At 43.5% G+C, this 16,364-nt stretch overlaps 1 protein-coding gene across 4 annotated transcripts in view; it reads right to left on the bottom strand.

Moving 5' to 3' along the window:
* Positions 1-328: 328 nt before the first annotated feature.
* Positions 329-16,364, bottom strand: part of UNC5A (unc-5 netrin receptor A) — a 648,839-nt gene continuing 632,803 nt past the window's right edge. For all 4 annotated transcript variants that reach the window (XM_075344652.1, XM_075344653.1, XM_075344651.1 and 1 more), the window contains exon 16: positions 329-1,533. In XM_075344652.1, the coding sequence (XP_075200767.1) occupies positions 1,368-1,533 (166 nt within the window). In that variant the 3' untranslated portion in view covers positions 329-1,367. The remainder of the gene's footprint in view (positions 1,534-16,364) is intronic.

The raw sequence follows: 16,364 nt of genomic DNA on the forward strand, positions 1-16,364 counted from the left end.
TTGGAATTAATTCTTCTATACGTTTCATCTTATTGTTTCATTTCTGAAAATTGCCCAGATGGCAATGACTTAGCAAATTATTTTTCATGTCAATTGTTTCATAATATCGAGCTTAACAAAAAACGACTGTTTGTTAAGTAAAACAAAAGGACACTTGCTGAGAGTAAATGTTTAGCAGAGGATTCAATAAAATTCGCTTTATTTTCACATTGTCACTATTTGCAATCTGCTCCGGCTCATCATCCGTATGCACAGCAAACCAACATCGTAAAAGAAGTCTTAGAAAAACGGACACTGATCTCTTCTTTCAATCAAAACATATAGACTGTTTAGCAATATATATAATTTATTTACATTCAAGTCACCTAAAAGTACTATACACCTTCAGCGGAATGAACAGAATATATACATAAGGCCAAGTGTAAATACTTGAATGCACTTTAATACAGAATGTAGAAAAAAAACACTGATCATTACACATTTTTATTGTTCAAATGACTTTTCTTGGTCTGAAAATAAAAACAACACTTGTGCACACGCGTCCACAATCAAACACACGCATTCATCCACTTCTGGAGCAGGGAGTGCTCTCGTTTTGCATATACAGCTGGCTTGAGGGGTGAAAGGGCCAATGAATTCTATTTGGGATTGCTCCCTCGTTTGGGTAAAAAAAAATGACCTCTGATGCACCCTCTAAGGTTCGTATGGCTATTAAGTAGGGGATGTATCTGTGTTTGGTGTGAATCATTTCTTTATAATATTGCACCTTTCTTCACTTACCTGGGTATGGGTGTAACAACTGAACAACACAAACACTGGGTGTCACTGTCGCACCTTCACTGACAAGGTAGCAATACAAGACACTTGGTTAAGAGAAAGAGAGAAGGAATGTCTTTAGTGATTGGTACGTTGACTTCCTAAGAGGGATCTGTGGTGCCTTTTGCTCTCAAGTGCAATATATACCAGGTGGTGTTGGTGTTGTTTAGTAGGATCCACAGTAATTAACAAAAAAAAACATTATAGACAATGCCTTCTTGAAATACGGACGTCTGTTCAAGTTTGACCTAATGAGAAATGATGAGAGCAGCGTTGTTTTTGAATGCATTTGGCCTCACACAGTTGATTGTGGCTTCAGGCTCCATTTCTGATCATCCTGCTCTGCATAAAGGAGCTGAACAAATCATTAACCCTTTCACTTACAGAGGGGTTAAAACTGTGAAAAGATACGTTTCAAGCCCTCTAACCCACAGTTGCCAGGGAAGGGCCATTTTCAAGAGTAAGCCCTCGGACCGATGTTGGGAGTTTGAGCCCCTTGGCCAAGCTTGGACATGGGACTTGCTGGAATAGAGCAGGTGTCTGATAAACCTTCAGCACTCTGCTTCTGACATCATGTACATAAGAGAGTCTTGCTTTCCAATTTCTGCCACAGCAGCTGCCAGTCGTGCCAGGTTCCCATTAGGGAAGTTCTGTGCTTCCCAAAGATTGAGGAGGATGGCGGTTGGGCTTGATTTGGAGATGAAGAAACCTAAATGGCTGTAAAGTAGAAAAGACAGAACACATTATAAGCCATTGAAATAAAACTTGAAATAGTATATACTATACTGTATACAGTATATATATATATATACATATATATATATATATATATATATATATAATACAGTTCACACATTAGGAGAAATGAGTAGGAGGATTGAGACGTAGGGTGCAGATGTCAAAGTCTATGAAAGCTGACCAAGTGTTCTGCCAACAGCCGTCTTAGCTAATTCTCCCATACACAAGAACACTTGTTTGGTCAAGCATTTCTGTGTTCTCTATGAGAGAGACACATTGGCTGGTGGCTTATCACTGATAAAACCATGCAATCGGCAATCCAAAATCAGACAAGCATGATTGACATCTTCCCTAACCATCAGTTGGCCAGCGCCGGCATACACTTTGGACCATCATCTGAACCTGTCCATACTGTCGGGTTCGGTCAACATTAGTCTTATGTGTACACACCTTGTTAGACCACAATGTCTCCACCAGGCAATCCAAAATAAGACAAGCACGATTGACATCTTCCCTAACCATCAGTTGGCCAGCATCGGCATACATTTTGGACCACCTTCCGAACCTGTCCATACTGTTGGGTTCAGTCAACATTAGTCTTATGTGTACACACCTTGTTAGACCACAATGTCTCCACCAGAAATAGCTAAGAGTTTATCTGAACTGTGATATACTGTACTCTCCTATAAGGCTCTCGTCTCTCGCATAGATAACGTTCAAGCGAGCCCAAACGGTAACCGATCCTGCTTCATTTAAAACGGGTTTGGTGTTCAGGAATGTGATGGCAGACATTTTGAAAAAGTCCTAATAATTGCCCACTAGACAAGATGAGCGTAAATAAGTGTTAAGCGATTTATAATAAAGTATTTTTCAATGATTAACTTCCTCTATTTCCCAGAGTCTCCATTTAATGATGTGAGAATTGTTATCTATTAATTGTTTATACTCGCACATAGTTGTAAGTTAATAGTCGGAGTTGGGTAAAGGGAGACACATTATATGTAAACCTATTGATTATATATGCATTTCTATCAGTTCATTTTTGACCAACCAAATCCTTAAAATTATGGCAGCTCGAAATGAAGATAGGAATCTTAACAATTTCACATCTATCATGATTCATTTTCAATGAATAACCCTGTCCACAGCCTAGAATAAATACAGAGGATCTATTTAATCTTAGGTACAGTAAGCTTCATCATAGAGAAGTCTTCATAGTAATTTCAAGAATCTTTCTATATCACTTTTGCAATTTTGTGATCATTCTTTGAGCTCAGGGTTAAACAGAGTAAAACAAATTGGCCATGTAATGGTGCAGACATTGATTTCGGGATTGAAGCATGTCTCAAATAGGCTTACATTCACATGAATTATTTTTCTTATGTTCCTGCTGGTACTCACCTGCCTACAGAGCACAGCATGACTTCCGGTTCATAGAAAGGACAAGTGTACTTTCTGCCCAAAAATGTTATAGTACTTTATGTATAAGTGCAATGGGGGACAATGTTTTCACGTCAGGTGATGCACAGTTCCCTCCTAGGCTGAGTTCGCATGTCCAGTAATCGTCTGTTAGAATGTGTCCAGCAGCAATAGCAATCAGTTGGCAAAAAAGTTGTGCAGTCAACTTTTTGTCCTTTTTCCATTTTTGTCCGTTTTTGTCCCCACTCTATCTTATTGCAATGTAGAAAAGGATTTTTTATTCAATTGAGAAAGTTAAATGACATGTTTTATGTGACATTTCAACCCTCCTGGGTCTTAAGCGGGCTTTACACGCTAGAACATATCTAACGATGTGTCGGCGGGGTCACGTCATAAGTGACGCACATCCGGCATCGTTAGTGGTGTTGTAGCGTGTGACAGCTACGTGCGATTGCGATTGAACGTAAAACCGTTCATTGCATACACGTCGTTCATTTGCTAAAAATTGCACGTTGGGTTGTTCAATGTTCCCGAGGCAGCACACATTGCAGTGTGTGACACCTCGGGAACGATGAACAGATCTTACCTGCGTCCCGCGGCTGCCGCCGGCTATGCGCAAGGAAGGAGGTGGGCGGTATGTTTACATCCCGCTCATTTCCGCCCCTCCTCTTCAATTGGCCGGCCGCATTGTGACGTCGCTGTGACGCCGAACGTCCCTCCCACTCCAGGAAGTGGATGTTCGCCACCCACATCAAGGTCGTATGGAAGGGTAAGTACGTGTGACGGCAATTAATCGTTTGTGCGACACGGTCAACAAATTGAACGTGTCACACATACGATGGGGGCGTGTCACATCGCATACAATATCGTATGCTTAATTGTAAGGTGTAAAGCAGGCTTTAGTTATACAGTTGCTTGGGATAAGATGCAGGGCATCAGGAAGTGCAGGCGAAACAGAGCTGTTGTGGCATCTCCACTTCTGGGGCAACTGCAGACTGCTAATTTTAGGCTGGGAAAGTCCAAATAACCATGGGCCTTCTAATCCTGAGAATTCCAGACCTCAGCTGTCTGCTTTACCTTGGCTAGTTATCAAAAATAGGGGACCCCACGCCATTTTTTAAAATTATTTAAATAAATACTTTTATAAAACAGCATAGGGTGCCGTCTATTTTTGATAACCAGCCGAGGTAAAGCAGACAACTGAGGGCTGCAGATCGTAGCTGTCTGCTTTACCTGCATTGGTTATCAAACATAGAGGGGACCTCACGTCATTTTTTAAATTTATTTGTTTTATTTATCTTATTCACAACAGCGAACAGGCATCTTCCCCATGCTGAAAAGCTTGTTGATTGGATGCACTGCAGCCTTTCAACAAACTTTATTCAGCATCCGAACAGCATCTGAACTCTGAATTCGGACTTCAGTGAAAAGTCTGTGTGCAAGTTCGAGCCTTGAACGCTAGTTGTCCGGTACCAACCCTGAACTTTACAGTTTGTGTTCACTCATCCCTAATTACAAGTTCTCCTCCTGCACTTATTAGACAGTCTTCCTCACAGACTGTACAAAAATTCTTTATTGTTGTTTCAGAAAACTCTAACAAAGCATGCAAATATCTAATGATGTAAAAAATTCTGTCTGGCGTAGAAACGTGTCATACATTTGTAGCATATTTTGTAATGCCTATAAGGCCTCTGCCACACTCACGTGAAAATCACGCACGTGCCGAGAGACACGTATTTTCCCTGCGTGTTGCGTATGATAAGTACGTGTCTCTGATACGTGCGGTCCACGTGTGTTCTTTGTGTGCTATCCGTGATAACACACGGAGAAGCGGTAATTTACATACGTGGTCCTTGCTGCTGTCCTGGGTTCTGATCTTCGGCTCCAGCCCCGCCCACTCCCCGCCGACGCGGCTTCCGGCCGAACGACGGGGCGGAGATCAGCGCCCGGGACAGCACACCCACCTCCTTTACATGCTCATAATGAGCGTCGGCCGGCAGGAACAGTTTGCAGCGGTAGAATCTGCGGGGCTGGTGGAGGTGAGTATGTGTTTTTTTTATTTTAAAATAAGGACACGTGTTTCTCCGGCGCGTGTTACACGGGACCGCAAGCACACTACATCCGTGTGGTACGGGTGCGGGCCATGTGACACCCGTGCTGCCGGAGAAAACGTGGACATGTCAGCGTGCGAAACACACGGACACACGTAAGTACAGAACGGACACACGTTCCGTTCCAAAATACTTACGTGTGTCCAAACCATTATGAAATCATATGTCCACGTGTCTCCGTGCCTCCGGTACGTGAAAAAACTGCAAAACACATACCGGAGGCATGAACGTGTGATAGAGGCTCAAAGCAAAGCCTAATTGTTGGGACTTCAATTTTCTTCATACATTTCTACTCCCAATTGAGCATTGCTTGCCATTTCCAAATTAATTTTCTTTTTAAAAAAAAAATGAAAAAAAAACAATTTTCTTCATAAAGAATATTAGACTATGTTGTAAAAAAAATGTAAAAAAAAAAAATCAAGCTTGCGATATAAAAGAAATGTAAATTAATTGGATTATAAAATAAACTGTATATGGCAGAGGTGGGTAATAAGTTTTCCCGAGGGGTCACATGAAAGACCGTGACTTGTGTGGTGGGTCAAACTTATTGAATGAAATTAATTCTTCTCAATATAAATATTAAAATATTAATTGTAATTACTGTTTATATTAATATTAACATTTAATATAGAGCAGAATTAAGTATGCTGAAATACCACTATATACCATATGAGCCCATACAGAGCACCCCAATATATAGTATGAGACCCTCACATAGCTCCTATATACAAGACAAGCCCTCACATTGCCTCTCTATACACAATATGAGCCTCCGATAGCCTCCTATATACAGTAAGAGCCCTCACATAGCCCCTATATTCAGTATGAGCCCCCTCATAGCCCCTATATGCAGTATGAGCTGCCATAATATTGTATATAGTTACTAGGAGACCTAAGTCCCAACATAGCCCGCTATACACAGTATGAGCCCTCACATATCCCCCTATATACAGTATGGGCCCTCACATAGCATCCAATATACAGTTTGAGCCCCCACATAGCCCCCTATATACAATATAAGCCCCCATCTAGCTCTTGTATACTGTATGATCTCCTACATTGCCGTGCTATACACAGTATGATCCAAGAAAAAAAAATATTCCAGCTCACCTGTTTAATGTTTTGTTCTGGATGTGCAACGGAGCACGCAAACCATGTGACCACATGTGGATAAGCATCAAGCAAGGGAAAAATTCAGCTCCATAAAAACTACAAGTTTATTTAGAAAATTCTTATAAAATGTAGTCCATCAAGGTAAAAGCAACATGTTTAAAATGTAACACACGTTCTTTGTCAAAGCTCAAAAGAACAAAGACAAAAAACGTGTATTGAGTTTGAAACATGTTACTTTTACCTCGATGGACTGAATTTTTTTTAATAATTTTCTAAATAAACTTGGAATTTTTATTGAGCTGGATTTTTCCCTTTGCTTGATACACAATATGAGAACTGTCACGTCTCCACCAGAGTCCACTCCTGTGACTTCTGTTTTGGTCACCAGGCACCGCTGTATTCCCGCCGTGGGTGGTGCTGATGATAGGGGAGGAGTCAGTACCAGTAGCTCTGGTGGGCGCAGACTCCACCCATCCACTAGGCTGGATTTTCCTGGGACCTGCAGTATCACTGGATGACTGTGGTGGCGTGTGTTTTACAGCTGAAGTTACCACCTTTCAGCCATAGCCAATGGGAAGGCACCACACCCATCTAATTCCTTCTGTCTCCTGGTCACTGCCAGATATAGAGTCTAGTTTATCCTGCTAGTCTCTGGTTCTCGCCCTGCTCTGTATATTGATCCCTGTGTTTTGACCCCTGCCTGCTCTCTGACTACACTCCTGCCATTTTTGTACCTTCTCCGGTTTTGACCTTAGCCTGATTTCCTGACTATGCTCTAATCTACTGATTTTGTCCCTTTTGTATTTCCTGGTTTTGATCCTGCCTAGTGACTACCCTTCTTGGGATTGCATCCTTCCACAGGTTGCGATCTCTTGGGCTCTGTAGTAATTCCAACTCCCTGTATAGGGGTTAAAGGGTTTCTGGGTTCTTGGGATCCTGCTTAGTGGGTGACTAGCGTCTAATAGAAAAAAAATCTTTATTTTTATATAGTGCTAACATATTCCACAGCGCTTTACATACATCAGGAACACTGTCCCCATTGGGGCTCACAATCTAAATTCCCTACCTTTTTCTTTTGTTTTTTGAAGTGTGGAAGGAAACCGGAGTATCAGGAGGAAACCTACACAAACACGGGGAGAACATACAAACTCATGGCAGATGTTGTCCTTGGTGGGATTTGAACCCAGGACCCCACTGCTGCAAGGCTGCAGTGCTAACCACTGAGCGCCCGTGACAGCCATCCTATGACTGTGGTTCCAGGCAGACGTTACAAGCCCTCACATACCCTTCTACATACAGAATGAGCCATATACATTGTGAGGCCTGACATAGTCCCCTACATGTAGTTTTAACCCCCACATAGTCCTTTATACACTGTATCAAAGTCATGGAGCCACCATATAATGTATCTTTACGTCATATGTCTGTAAGACGTTTAACTGAAATATTACTTTGTGGGAAGGAATGCCCAAATCAGTCTTCGCTCTTTATGAAAGAAAGCCTAGCTTTGTCCCTGCATATTTTTCCTACTTTTTCTCTTTATTGATTGGATGTTATTTATCTTATGATTGGGAAGTGCTGATGTTTCAGACATACACATTATAGTTTAACAAATCCATCGACTATTTACACTGAATATTTCCTGTTTTGTTTAAATGGAAGCCAATAGCACATTCATTCAGAATGAAGAAGGGACAAACACTAATTTGTCATTTATGCATGAACATACTATACTTTGTAGTGCTTTTTTATTACTGTGCATAGCAATAGCTTACAACGCTCACATTGTACTGCAGCTAATAAACATCAAGTTTCCCAAAACTGCATTAGTTTCCCACATAAATGACACATGGCTGAAATCAGCGTGCCTGACACTACTTCAGACTGCCCTTAGAGAGAGCAATATAAACATGCTGACAGCTTCTCTTTGATTATGTTAATATTCTAACTAATTGCTCCCTTTTACTGTAGATGAACAGCTAAAGGTCTCTGCAGAGTCTGCACTCATCCGCTGAAAGTAGAAAATCTAAAAGCAGAAAATTTGATTCATTCCTGGAAGCAAAGGTGGACATTGCGGTCCATGACTTTCAGCGGCAAACCATAAAGTGCTATACATTGGCTTGGACCATCAGCACCAGGAGTCTACGGCAAGAAAATATGATGAGAAGTGACAGAAATAAAACATGGATGCTTTGCCTGCAGAATGTACAGCCATTACGCACTGAATACTAGTACAAGATATACTTTTATTCTGACTCCATACCAGGCCCGGACTGAGCATAGGGCAATTCTGGCAAATGCCAGACGGGCCGGTCCCTGTAGTGGGCCGCTCTCTGCTGTCACCGCTGCGCTGCTCAGCAGTGTGTGCAGGCCGGGCACACACTAGCTGCAGCAGGAGCAGGAGGCAGTGCGCTGCGCTGTGGCGGCTCTGCTGTGTGATAGTGTGCCCGGCATGCACACACTGCTGAGGAGCGTGGCGGTGCCAGTGACCGCAGCTTCCTCCTTCCTATTTAGATGTATTTGCGTCTTTCAGACGTAAATACATTTGAATAGTGCGCCGGGACTAGGCCCCCGACGTGCATCAACATGATGAGATCAGCACCTTGCTGAAGTCATCACAATGCTGTGGGCGCCATACTGGACGCATCAGGCAGCGGTAAGCGCTCCATGGAGAATCTGAAGATATTAATGGGGATGAGTGGGGAGGGGCTGAGGACTCATAACGGGGAAGGAACACAGCTTTGTGACAGGCAGACGGGGCGTACTGTATTCGGGGGGGGAGCAGGAGTGTGTCGTGATGTTGTAGTGTTGTAATTTGTCTGTGTGGGGGGTGCATTGTATTATGGCTGGGGAGGGGGTAATGGAGGGTGCATTGTAGTTTGTGTATGTGTGTGTACGGGGGTGATGGGGGGGTGCATTGTATTGTGTGTGTGTGTGGGGAGGGGTAATGGAGGGTGCATTGTATTGTGTGTGTGTGTGTGTAGGGGTAATGGGGGTGCATTGCATTGTGTGTGTGGGGGAGGGGTAATGGAGGGTGCATTGTATTGTGTGTGTGTAGGGGTAATGGGGGTGCATTGCATTGTGTGTGGGGGGAGGGGTAATGGAGGGTGCATTGTATTGTGTGTGAGGGGGGATTACAAAAGAGCAGTTTGGGGGGAATATAGCAATCTTATTATTATTATTAATTATTATTATTATTATTAATAATAATAATAATAATAATAATAATAATAATAATAATAAAAAAGGGGCAATATGGGGGGACATTATGGAGAGAAGCTGTGTATGGGGACATTATGTAAAGAGGCAGCCTGGGGGTATATTAAGGAGAGAGGCAGTGTGGGAGGTATTTTGGATGAAAGCAGTGTGGGGGAAAGTTTGTGAAGGAAGCACAGCAATTATTTATTCAGGGGCACATCATGGGAGATATTTATATTTATGGGGCAGTATAATGATACTTTTATATTTAAAGGTGCTGTGTGGGGAAGTGCTACTGAAAAATAAAGAGGTCTTCAGAGACGAGCAGTGGGCACGAAACCTCATCATGGCGTCTGTACTGCGTGGAGACAAAAAGGATGAGATCGACTCAGAAGATGTCACCTATAAAGGTACCCGGATGTAGATGATTATTAGTGATATATCCTGCGTCTTATCAGTATTGTGGTTCCTGTATGGTCCGCAGTCTGATAACAATTACTCCCAGCATCTGCTTACCATTGTTAAGGACAAGCTGGGAGTTGTCGATTCCGGCATCTTCCGAGCATTCCCATTGATCTGCATTGTAAAATACAGAACATTTTCCGAGTGGAAAACACCAGAAGAATGAAGCGGTCACTTCTTTTAATCACTTGGTGCTTTTAGAAACCTGAAGTGGGTAAAAGATGCTCAAAAGCCTGATCCTGTGCACAGCAAGGAGATGCAGATGGTCATTCATGGCCAGTATTTTTCATAGTGGTTTCCATGGTGGGATGTGCCCCCAAAAATGTCATTGCACATTCCCTAAGTGGTATGTGTCCACAATTATCACCAGTGACAACAACAGCTTCCCTGGTCACCTATCTGTAGAATAGGTCATCAATATTAGTTCAGGGGGATCTGATTTTGTATCCCTGCCCATCAGCTATGTGACGATGTCCCAGAATTATGTGGAGAGCAGCATCCTCTTCATTATCTGCGAGACCCAGCTCTGTAGGAAAATAGCGGCTTCACCAGGTCCTGCTACGAAGAGCAATAAATAGGCCTGAGCTGTAATACCTGACGCAGCCGCGACTGCATGTGATATGGTCGTGTTACACAACCTACAAGTGAACAAAGATACTACACATTCACCAAGCAAAAAGTGGGCCTGTGCACTCCCAAATGCCAGGGCTGAATTTTAGTCCCAGTCCGGCCCTGCTCTGTGGCGCCCCTGACCCGGTCAGGCACCACTGAGTACTGCACCCATGCTGGGTCAGTACAAACAGGTAATCCTGATGGCTGATTAGGGTGTGGACACACAGACACATAGTGGCTAGTTCACACACACCATAGAGGGGACCCCTGGGCAGACCCAGGAGGGGGCGTGACCTCCACATCTCAGCTAGTGGTGGGGTGGAGAAGATGGTTGCTAGGTTGCAGTGGCAGGCACAGTGGTGGGGCAGTAGTGAACCAGTCTGAAGTGAGGAAGCGCAGTGTGCAATCCAGAAGGAGAACATGCGTGGTGTCACTAGTCAGACCCTGCACGTGTAGTGGCTGTCGGCGGGGGAGTTCGGTTACCACACAGTCAGACTGAAAGGCACCTCAGGAAAGAGGGAGGTGACTGAGTAAGGGGACTCCTGGTAGACCAGGCCCGCACGGGGAAACAGGTCCCTAGAGCAACAAACCAAGTATTTGGTCTGCTAAACCTGCTCGTGAGGGTGCTGAATGTGCCTCACCAACCTACACAGAGACCGCAGCATCAGCAGCAATGAGGGGGCCCATAAGTGAGATGGGGCAAGAAGCCAGTTCTTTACTTGGTCCACGCTGCCAGCAAACGGGCCAGAAAGGGGAGAAAGGCAGTTGCGACTTCCCTGAGTGATTCTCGCAGTACTACAAGTCAGGGGTCACCCCAAATAAGAAGGGCTAGGAAGGCGAGTTGACAGTCACCCCTGGATCAGCCTAAAAGATACCTGGTTCCACCTGGTTCATCAGAGCATTGCCCGGGTTGTCTCACCCTACCATCTGAAAGTGAGTAAAAACCCTGAAAGACATTTCTGGACTGTGTGTGAATTCTTCTGCGATTTTTGGTTCTACACGCACCTACACCCGAGCCCCTGGCGCCAGCCTCACTCTCGGGAGGCCATAACACCAGACTGCATTTATCATCAGCCCCAGAAGCTCTCTAAACTGCAGTGGCGGTCACCCCTGACCGCAATTACCGAGAGTGGCATCACAATTCCTATTGAACTTAACCTGACATACCTGTTGCCAGAAGGGTCCTTACAGAGAAGTCCCCGCAGTGTCCGGCTGCAGCGCTGTGGTGTGTGACTCATCTCCATACCTAGGCTGTAGGTGTGACGCTCCTATAACAATCCCATGATCAATGTCTGTACTGAACCAGTACACCCACTAAAAGCTTTGTCTCAACTCAGCTGAAGAAATATACATCAAGAATCCAGGTGGGGTTTATTCTTAGGTTGGAAAACTTGTAGTTAAGCTCAAAACAAAAGGTGACAAGATGATAACTTGCCGGGGTTGAACAGATGACATCACTATTGGCGAAATGAGAAAGATACAACAAGAAGGGAGGTGCTACCTGCATCAGAGCCCTGCTGCAGGGGGATATAAATGACAAACCTCAAAGGGTTTTCAGGGCTGAGAAGAAAAGTCTGCAGTCACTCTTTGTGAATGAATTGTGGCAGTGTGCAATGCACACACAGTCGCACTTCCTCTGTAGTCTTTGAGCGGTGACTGAAAGTATGCAATTTGTGGGCATTCCAGTATTTTGACTGGGTGCCCCATGACTGCTGTGCCCTGTAATAAGGAGGGTTAAATTGGTCGTCCCATGTAATTTCTCCCTCCTCCCTGTTTTGTTGCAGCCAATGATTCTGCTCTCCTCCTCCTTCCCTCCTTTATAAACCTCTTCCCGGCCTCTTCCGGTCTCTACCCACATTGTGGGACCTGGAGGCAGCTGTCCCACCCTCCCTCCCTTTGTCAGCGTTGATGGTTTCGGTGCGAAAGCTTACCTGCACAGGGAGTCCTGCTGTGAGACAATGATTTGTACTGCAAAAGCTACCTGCGCCGGGAGTCCGGCTGCGATACAATAATTTGGACTGGTTTTGGCTTTCCTGCGCCTAAAGTCCAGAGCGACACAATGAGTTGTACTGGTTTTGGCTTTCATAATATTGTATTAAGTCACAGCAGCGGTCAATTCATCAATGTTGGTGGTTTTTTGGTGCAAAAGCTACCTGCGCCAGGAGTCTGGCTGCGGCACAACGCTTTATACTGGTTTACTGTGATTTATTTCAGTGATTTTATTTTGATATTTTGGGCTGTGACCGACCACCATCCACTAAAAGATGAAATTTGGTTATTAAATCTCAAAATAAAGAGAGTTCTGATTTATATACCCGAGTTTGATTCTTCATTACACGAGATGATCAGTTAGGGGTTTGTTTGGGGTCTCAGCAGTCTGTGTAGTTGCAGTCACATGCTAACTAAACTGTCTTGTGCATTTCTCAATGTTCTATTTAGGGATGGAGAAGACAATCTAAAGCGGGCTTTACACACTGCGATCTCACTAGCGAGATTGCAAGCGATTGTACCCGTCCCCGTCGGTTGTGCCACACGGGCAAATCGCTGCCCATGCCGCACAACCTCGCTTAACCCCGTCACACAGACTTACCTGCCTAGCGACGTCGCTCTGGTCAGCGAACCGCCTCCTTTCTAAGGGAGTGGTTCGTGTGGCGTCACAGCAACGTCACACAGAGGCCGGCCTATAGAAGTGGAGGGGCGGAGATGAGCGGGACGTAAACATCCCGCCCACCTCCTTCATTCCGCATTGCCGGCGGCCGTAGGTAAGCTGCAGTTCATCGTTCCCGGGGTGTCGCATGGAGCGATGTGTGCGGCCTCAGGAACGATGAACAACCGGAGCACAGAAGGATGTTCGATTTTTTGAAAATGAGCGACGTGTCAACGAGCAACGATAAGGTGAGTATTTTTGCTCGTTCACAGTTGCTGATTCGTGTTACATGCTACGATATGTCAAATGAGGCCGGATGTGCGTCACTAATGACGTGACCCCGATGACATATCGTTAGATATATCGTAGCGTGTAAAGCGGCCTTTAGTGGTACATGATTGCAACTGGTGTATAAAATTTGCATACTTGAGGTCCTATAGCCACCCACACAAGAATATAGAGGAATTGTGTAGCAGTTTATAGTCGCACAAAAAGACTGCAAATTTTTCTTCTCAGCTCAAAAAAACCCCCTTAAATAAAGTAAACAGATTGCATAGCAGCGATAGTAACTCAATAAATATAATACCCAAGTTGTGGTCCATGACATCTTTGTATGCTTCATTTATGTTATGTTTCAATTGTTTAAGGTACTTCATATTTATAGGGACTAGGTATTAAATATAGAAGTAATGTTATGGCTGTGTAAGATCTTTTCACCCAATAAAACTGAAACCTAGAAGTCCAATGGGTATTTGTAAGTGCTAATACATTTTTTTATTAGAAATAAAACAAAAAAAAACATTTAGAGACTCCATCTTTATTATAAAAAATCCGTAGTCCACAGGTACAGCAATGTCACATCTGCTTCATCCCTCTGTACAGAATGTCTACAGTGTGAGAAGCAGAGAGAGCAATGGGCAATGTCCACTCTGCTACATCACTATGTACAGACAGTCTATACAGTGTGAGAAGCAGAGAGAGCAATGAGCAATGTCACCTCTGCTACATCACTCTGTACAGACAGTCTATACAGTGTGAGAAGCAGAGAGAGCAATGAGCAATGTCACCTCTGCTTCATAACTCTGTACAGACAGTCTACACAGTGTGTGAAGCAATGTCCACTCTGCTACATCACTCTTTACAGCAGCGGCTATACAGAGTGAGATGCAGGCTGACTCTGAGGCCGGAGTTCCACTTACGTGTGACTCGTGCAGTCTCGCATGGGCATCACCCCGAATGGACTGACAGTCCCCGGACATGAGCGCCAACTGCTCCTGTCAGGAGAGTGTGTGGCTATACCGGGTGATGCCAATGCGATACTAGCACAGTAACTGTAAAAGTTCAGTGATCAGGTCAGGACCTTTGAGACATCATAGTCATGTGACCAGTTTGTAGCCAATGAAGTAATACAGCATTCACACGTGACTGGGTCACATGGCTATGACATCATTGAAGGTCTTTTTGTAGTCAGTGCTGGTTACCGGGCTGGACAGCAATGATCGGACGGACGTGGAAGGAGAAGCGCTGGGAGGCAGAGTCTGCAGGACCTGTAAATATGATCAAAATGTTTTTTTAATATTATGCTTTATCTATCTTTATAGTTCAGGATCGTCCATCCATACTCGCTACTCCTAACGAGTAATTACAAGGATTCTCGCGGAGTAACGAGTAGCCCGAATAGTGTACTACTCGATGAGTACCGAGTAGTAACGAGTATACTCACTCATCCCTAATCATTACATCTGAGAAATGAATCACACTCAAAAGACCCAAAACAATAAGGAAAGGCAAGTGCCAGGCTCTCACACACAGTTCGAGTTCTCCTGCTAGCACCACTCATGTCAGAGGCACATTACGTGCCATCAGGTCCCATGGCATTCTAGCTGCTCTCTTTCGAATTCCACTGGAGCCAAGAGTAGAGGTTGACTCATCGTGGTCAATGGAGGCAGACATAATTCTTTAATATAATGTGCTCAGGAGTGGAGTGACGCTAGCGAGACTACTCGATCTGTGTGTGAGAGCCTAACACTTGCAAACCCTTTTTGATTTAAGCCTCGTGGGTACTTTAGAGTTCAATTTTTTGGGGGGTGTCTGCATTCCTTGGTGAAGGGTTTATTTGTCCTGCTGCATTCAATTGCCAATTGATTTTACTTTTTTACATACATAGCTGCCTGAATGCTATTTCAATTTACATTTTTATAAAGTATAACTAAGGATAATTTTTGGAACAGGATATCCTTCAAAAATCCTGAAAAATCATGATAGGTCTTATTTTTGGGGAAATAGGTTAGGTATCCGCAATAAAAAAGCGAACGTTAAAAAACAAACAAAAAAAACAAAACAAAACATTTTATCTCACTTTGCAGCCACTATTACATCCTATGTTTAGTTAAACTTTAATTATTTGGTGAAAGGTCCTCTTTAAGGATTTCTAATATCATGGTATAGCACAGCTCTGGTGTAAATTGTCTTTCTCATTTCAGAATTTGCAATGTGATGAATAGTCTTAGCCTAAGATATCTATTTCTTTCAAGCAATGAGCTATGGACTATAACAGCCATATCTATTCAGCTTTACTTTGTGAAGTTTTAGATTTTCCTATTTTTTTGTGTGAGCACATAAATGGATTTTAAAGGAAATCTGTCACCTCCAAAAATGTTTTTTTTACCTGCAGATGTCGTGTTAATCTGCAGGTAAATACTATTTATATGATGTTTGGCTGGTTTACTGGAAGTGAAAGTACAGGGAGAAAATTAAATTATGTTCTCCATGCAGCTGCTCTCTTCTTCCAGTGGTGTGGGGAGCATTTATACTCTCAACTCATCACACAATGAGTGTACTGCAATCACTTCCAGACTCACTGACAGCCTGATCTGCGCGCACACTCTGCACAACAGGTTCTCAGTCAATGTGCCAGGGAGTGATCACATATTTTCCTTCTTGGTGCTACAATTTCAGTGTTGAGGCATGTACAATAATTTCTTGGAAACAAACATATTATGTACCACAAAAATAAATTGTATATTTTTATTAAACTTCTGTAATAATTGATAATAGTTGTGAACTGGAACTAGAGGTCTCCTTGCTGCTGGCTGATGGGCTCACATAAAAGCTGGCCATTTTTGTGTGCTAAGTATATCAATTTTTACATGTTTTATGGCATATTTATATCCCATACTCATTGTTCCACATATCTTAGCACTGCAGTGTGCAACTGTCTCCTTTCTGAAGTAGAACAGTGTTATCTG

This window comes from Anomaloglossus baeobatrachus, chromosome 4 (assembly GCF_048569485.1).
Source record: "Anomaloglossus baeobatrachus isolate aAnoBae1 chromosome 4, aAnoBae1.hap1, whole genome shotgun sequence".
NCBI classification, from domain to species: domain Eukaryota; kingdom Metazoa; phylum Chordata; class Amphibia; order Anura; family Aromobatidae; genus Anomaloglossus; species Anomaloglossus baeobatrachus.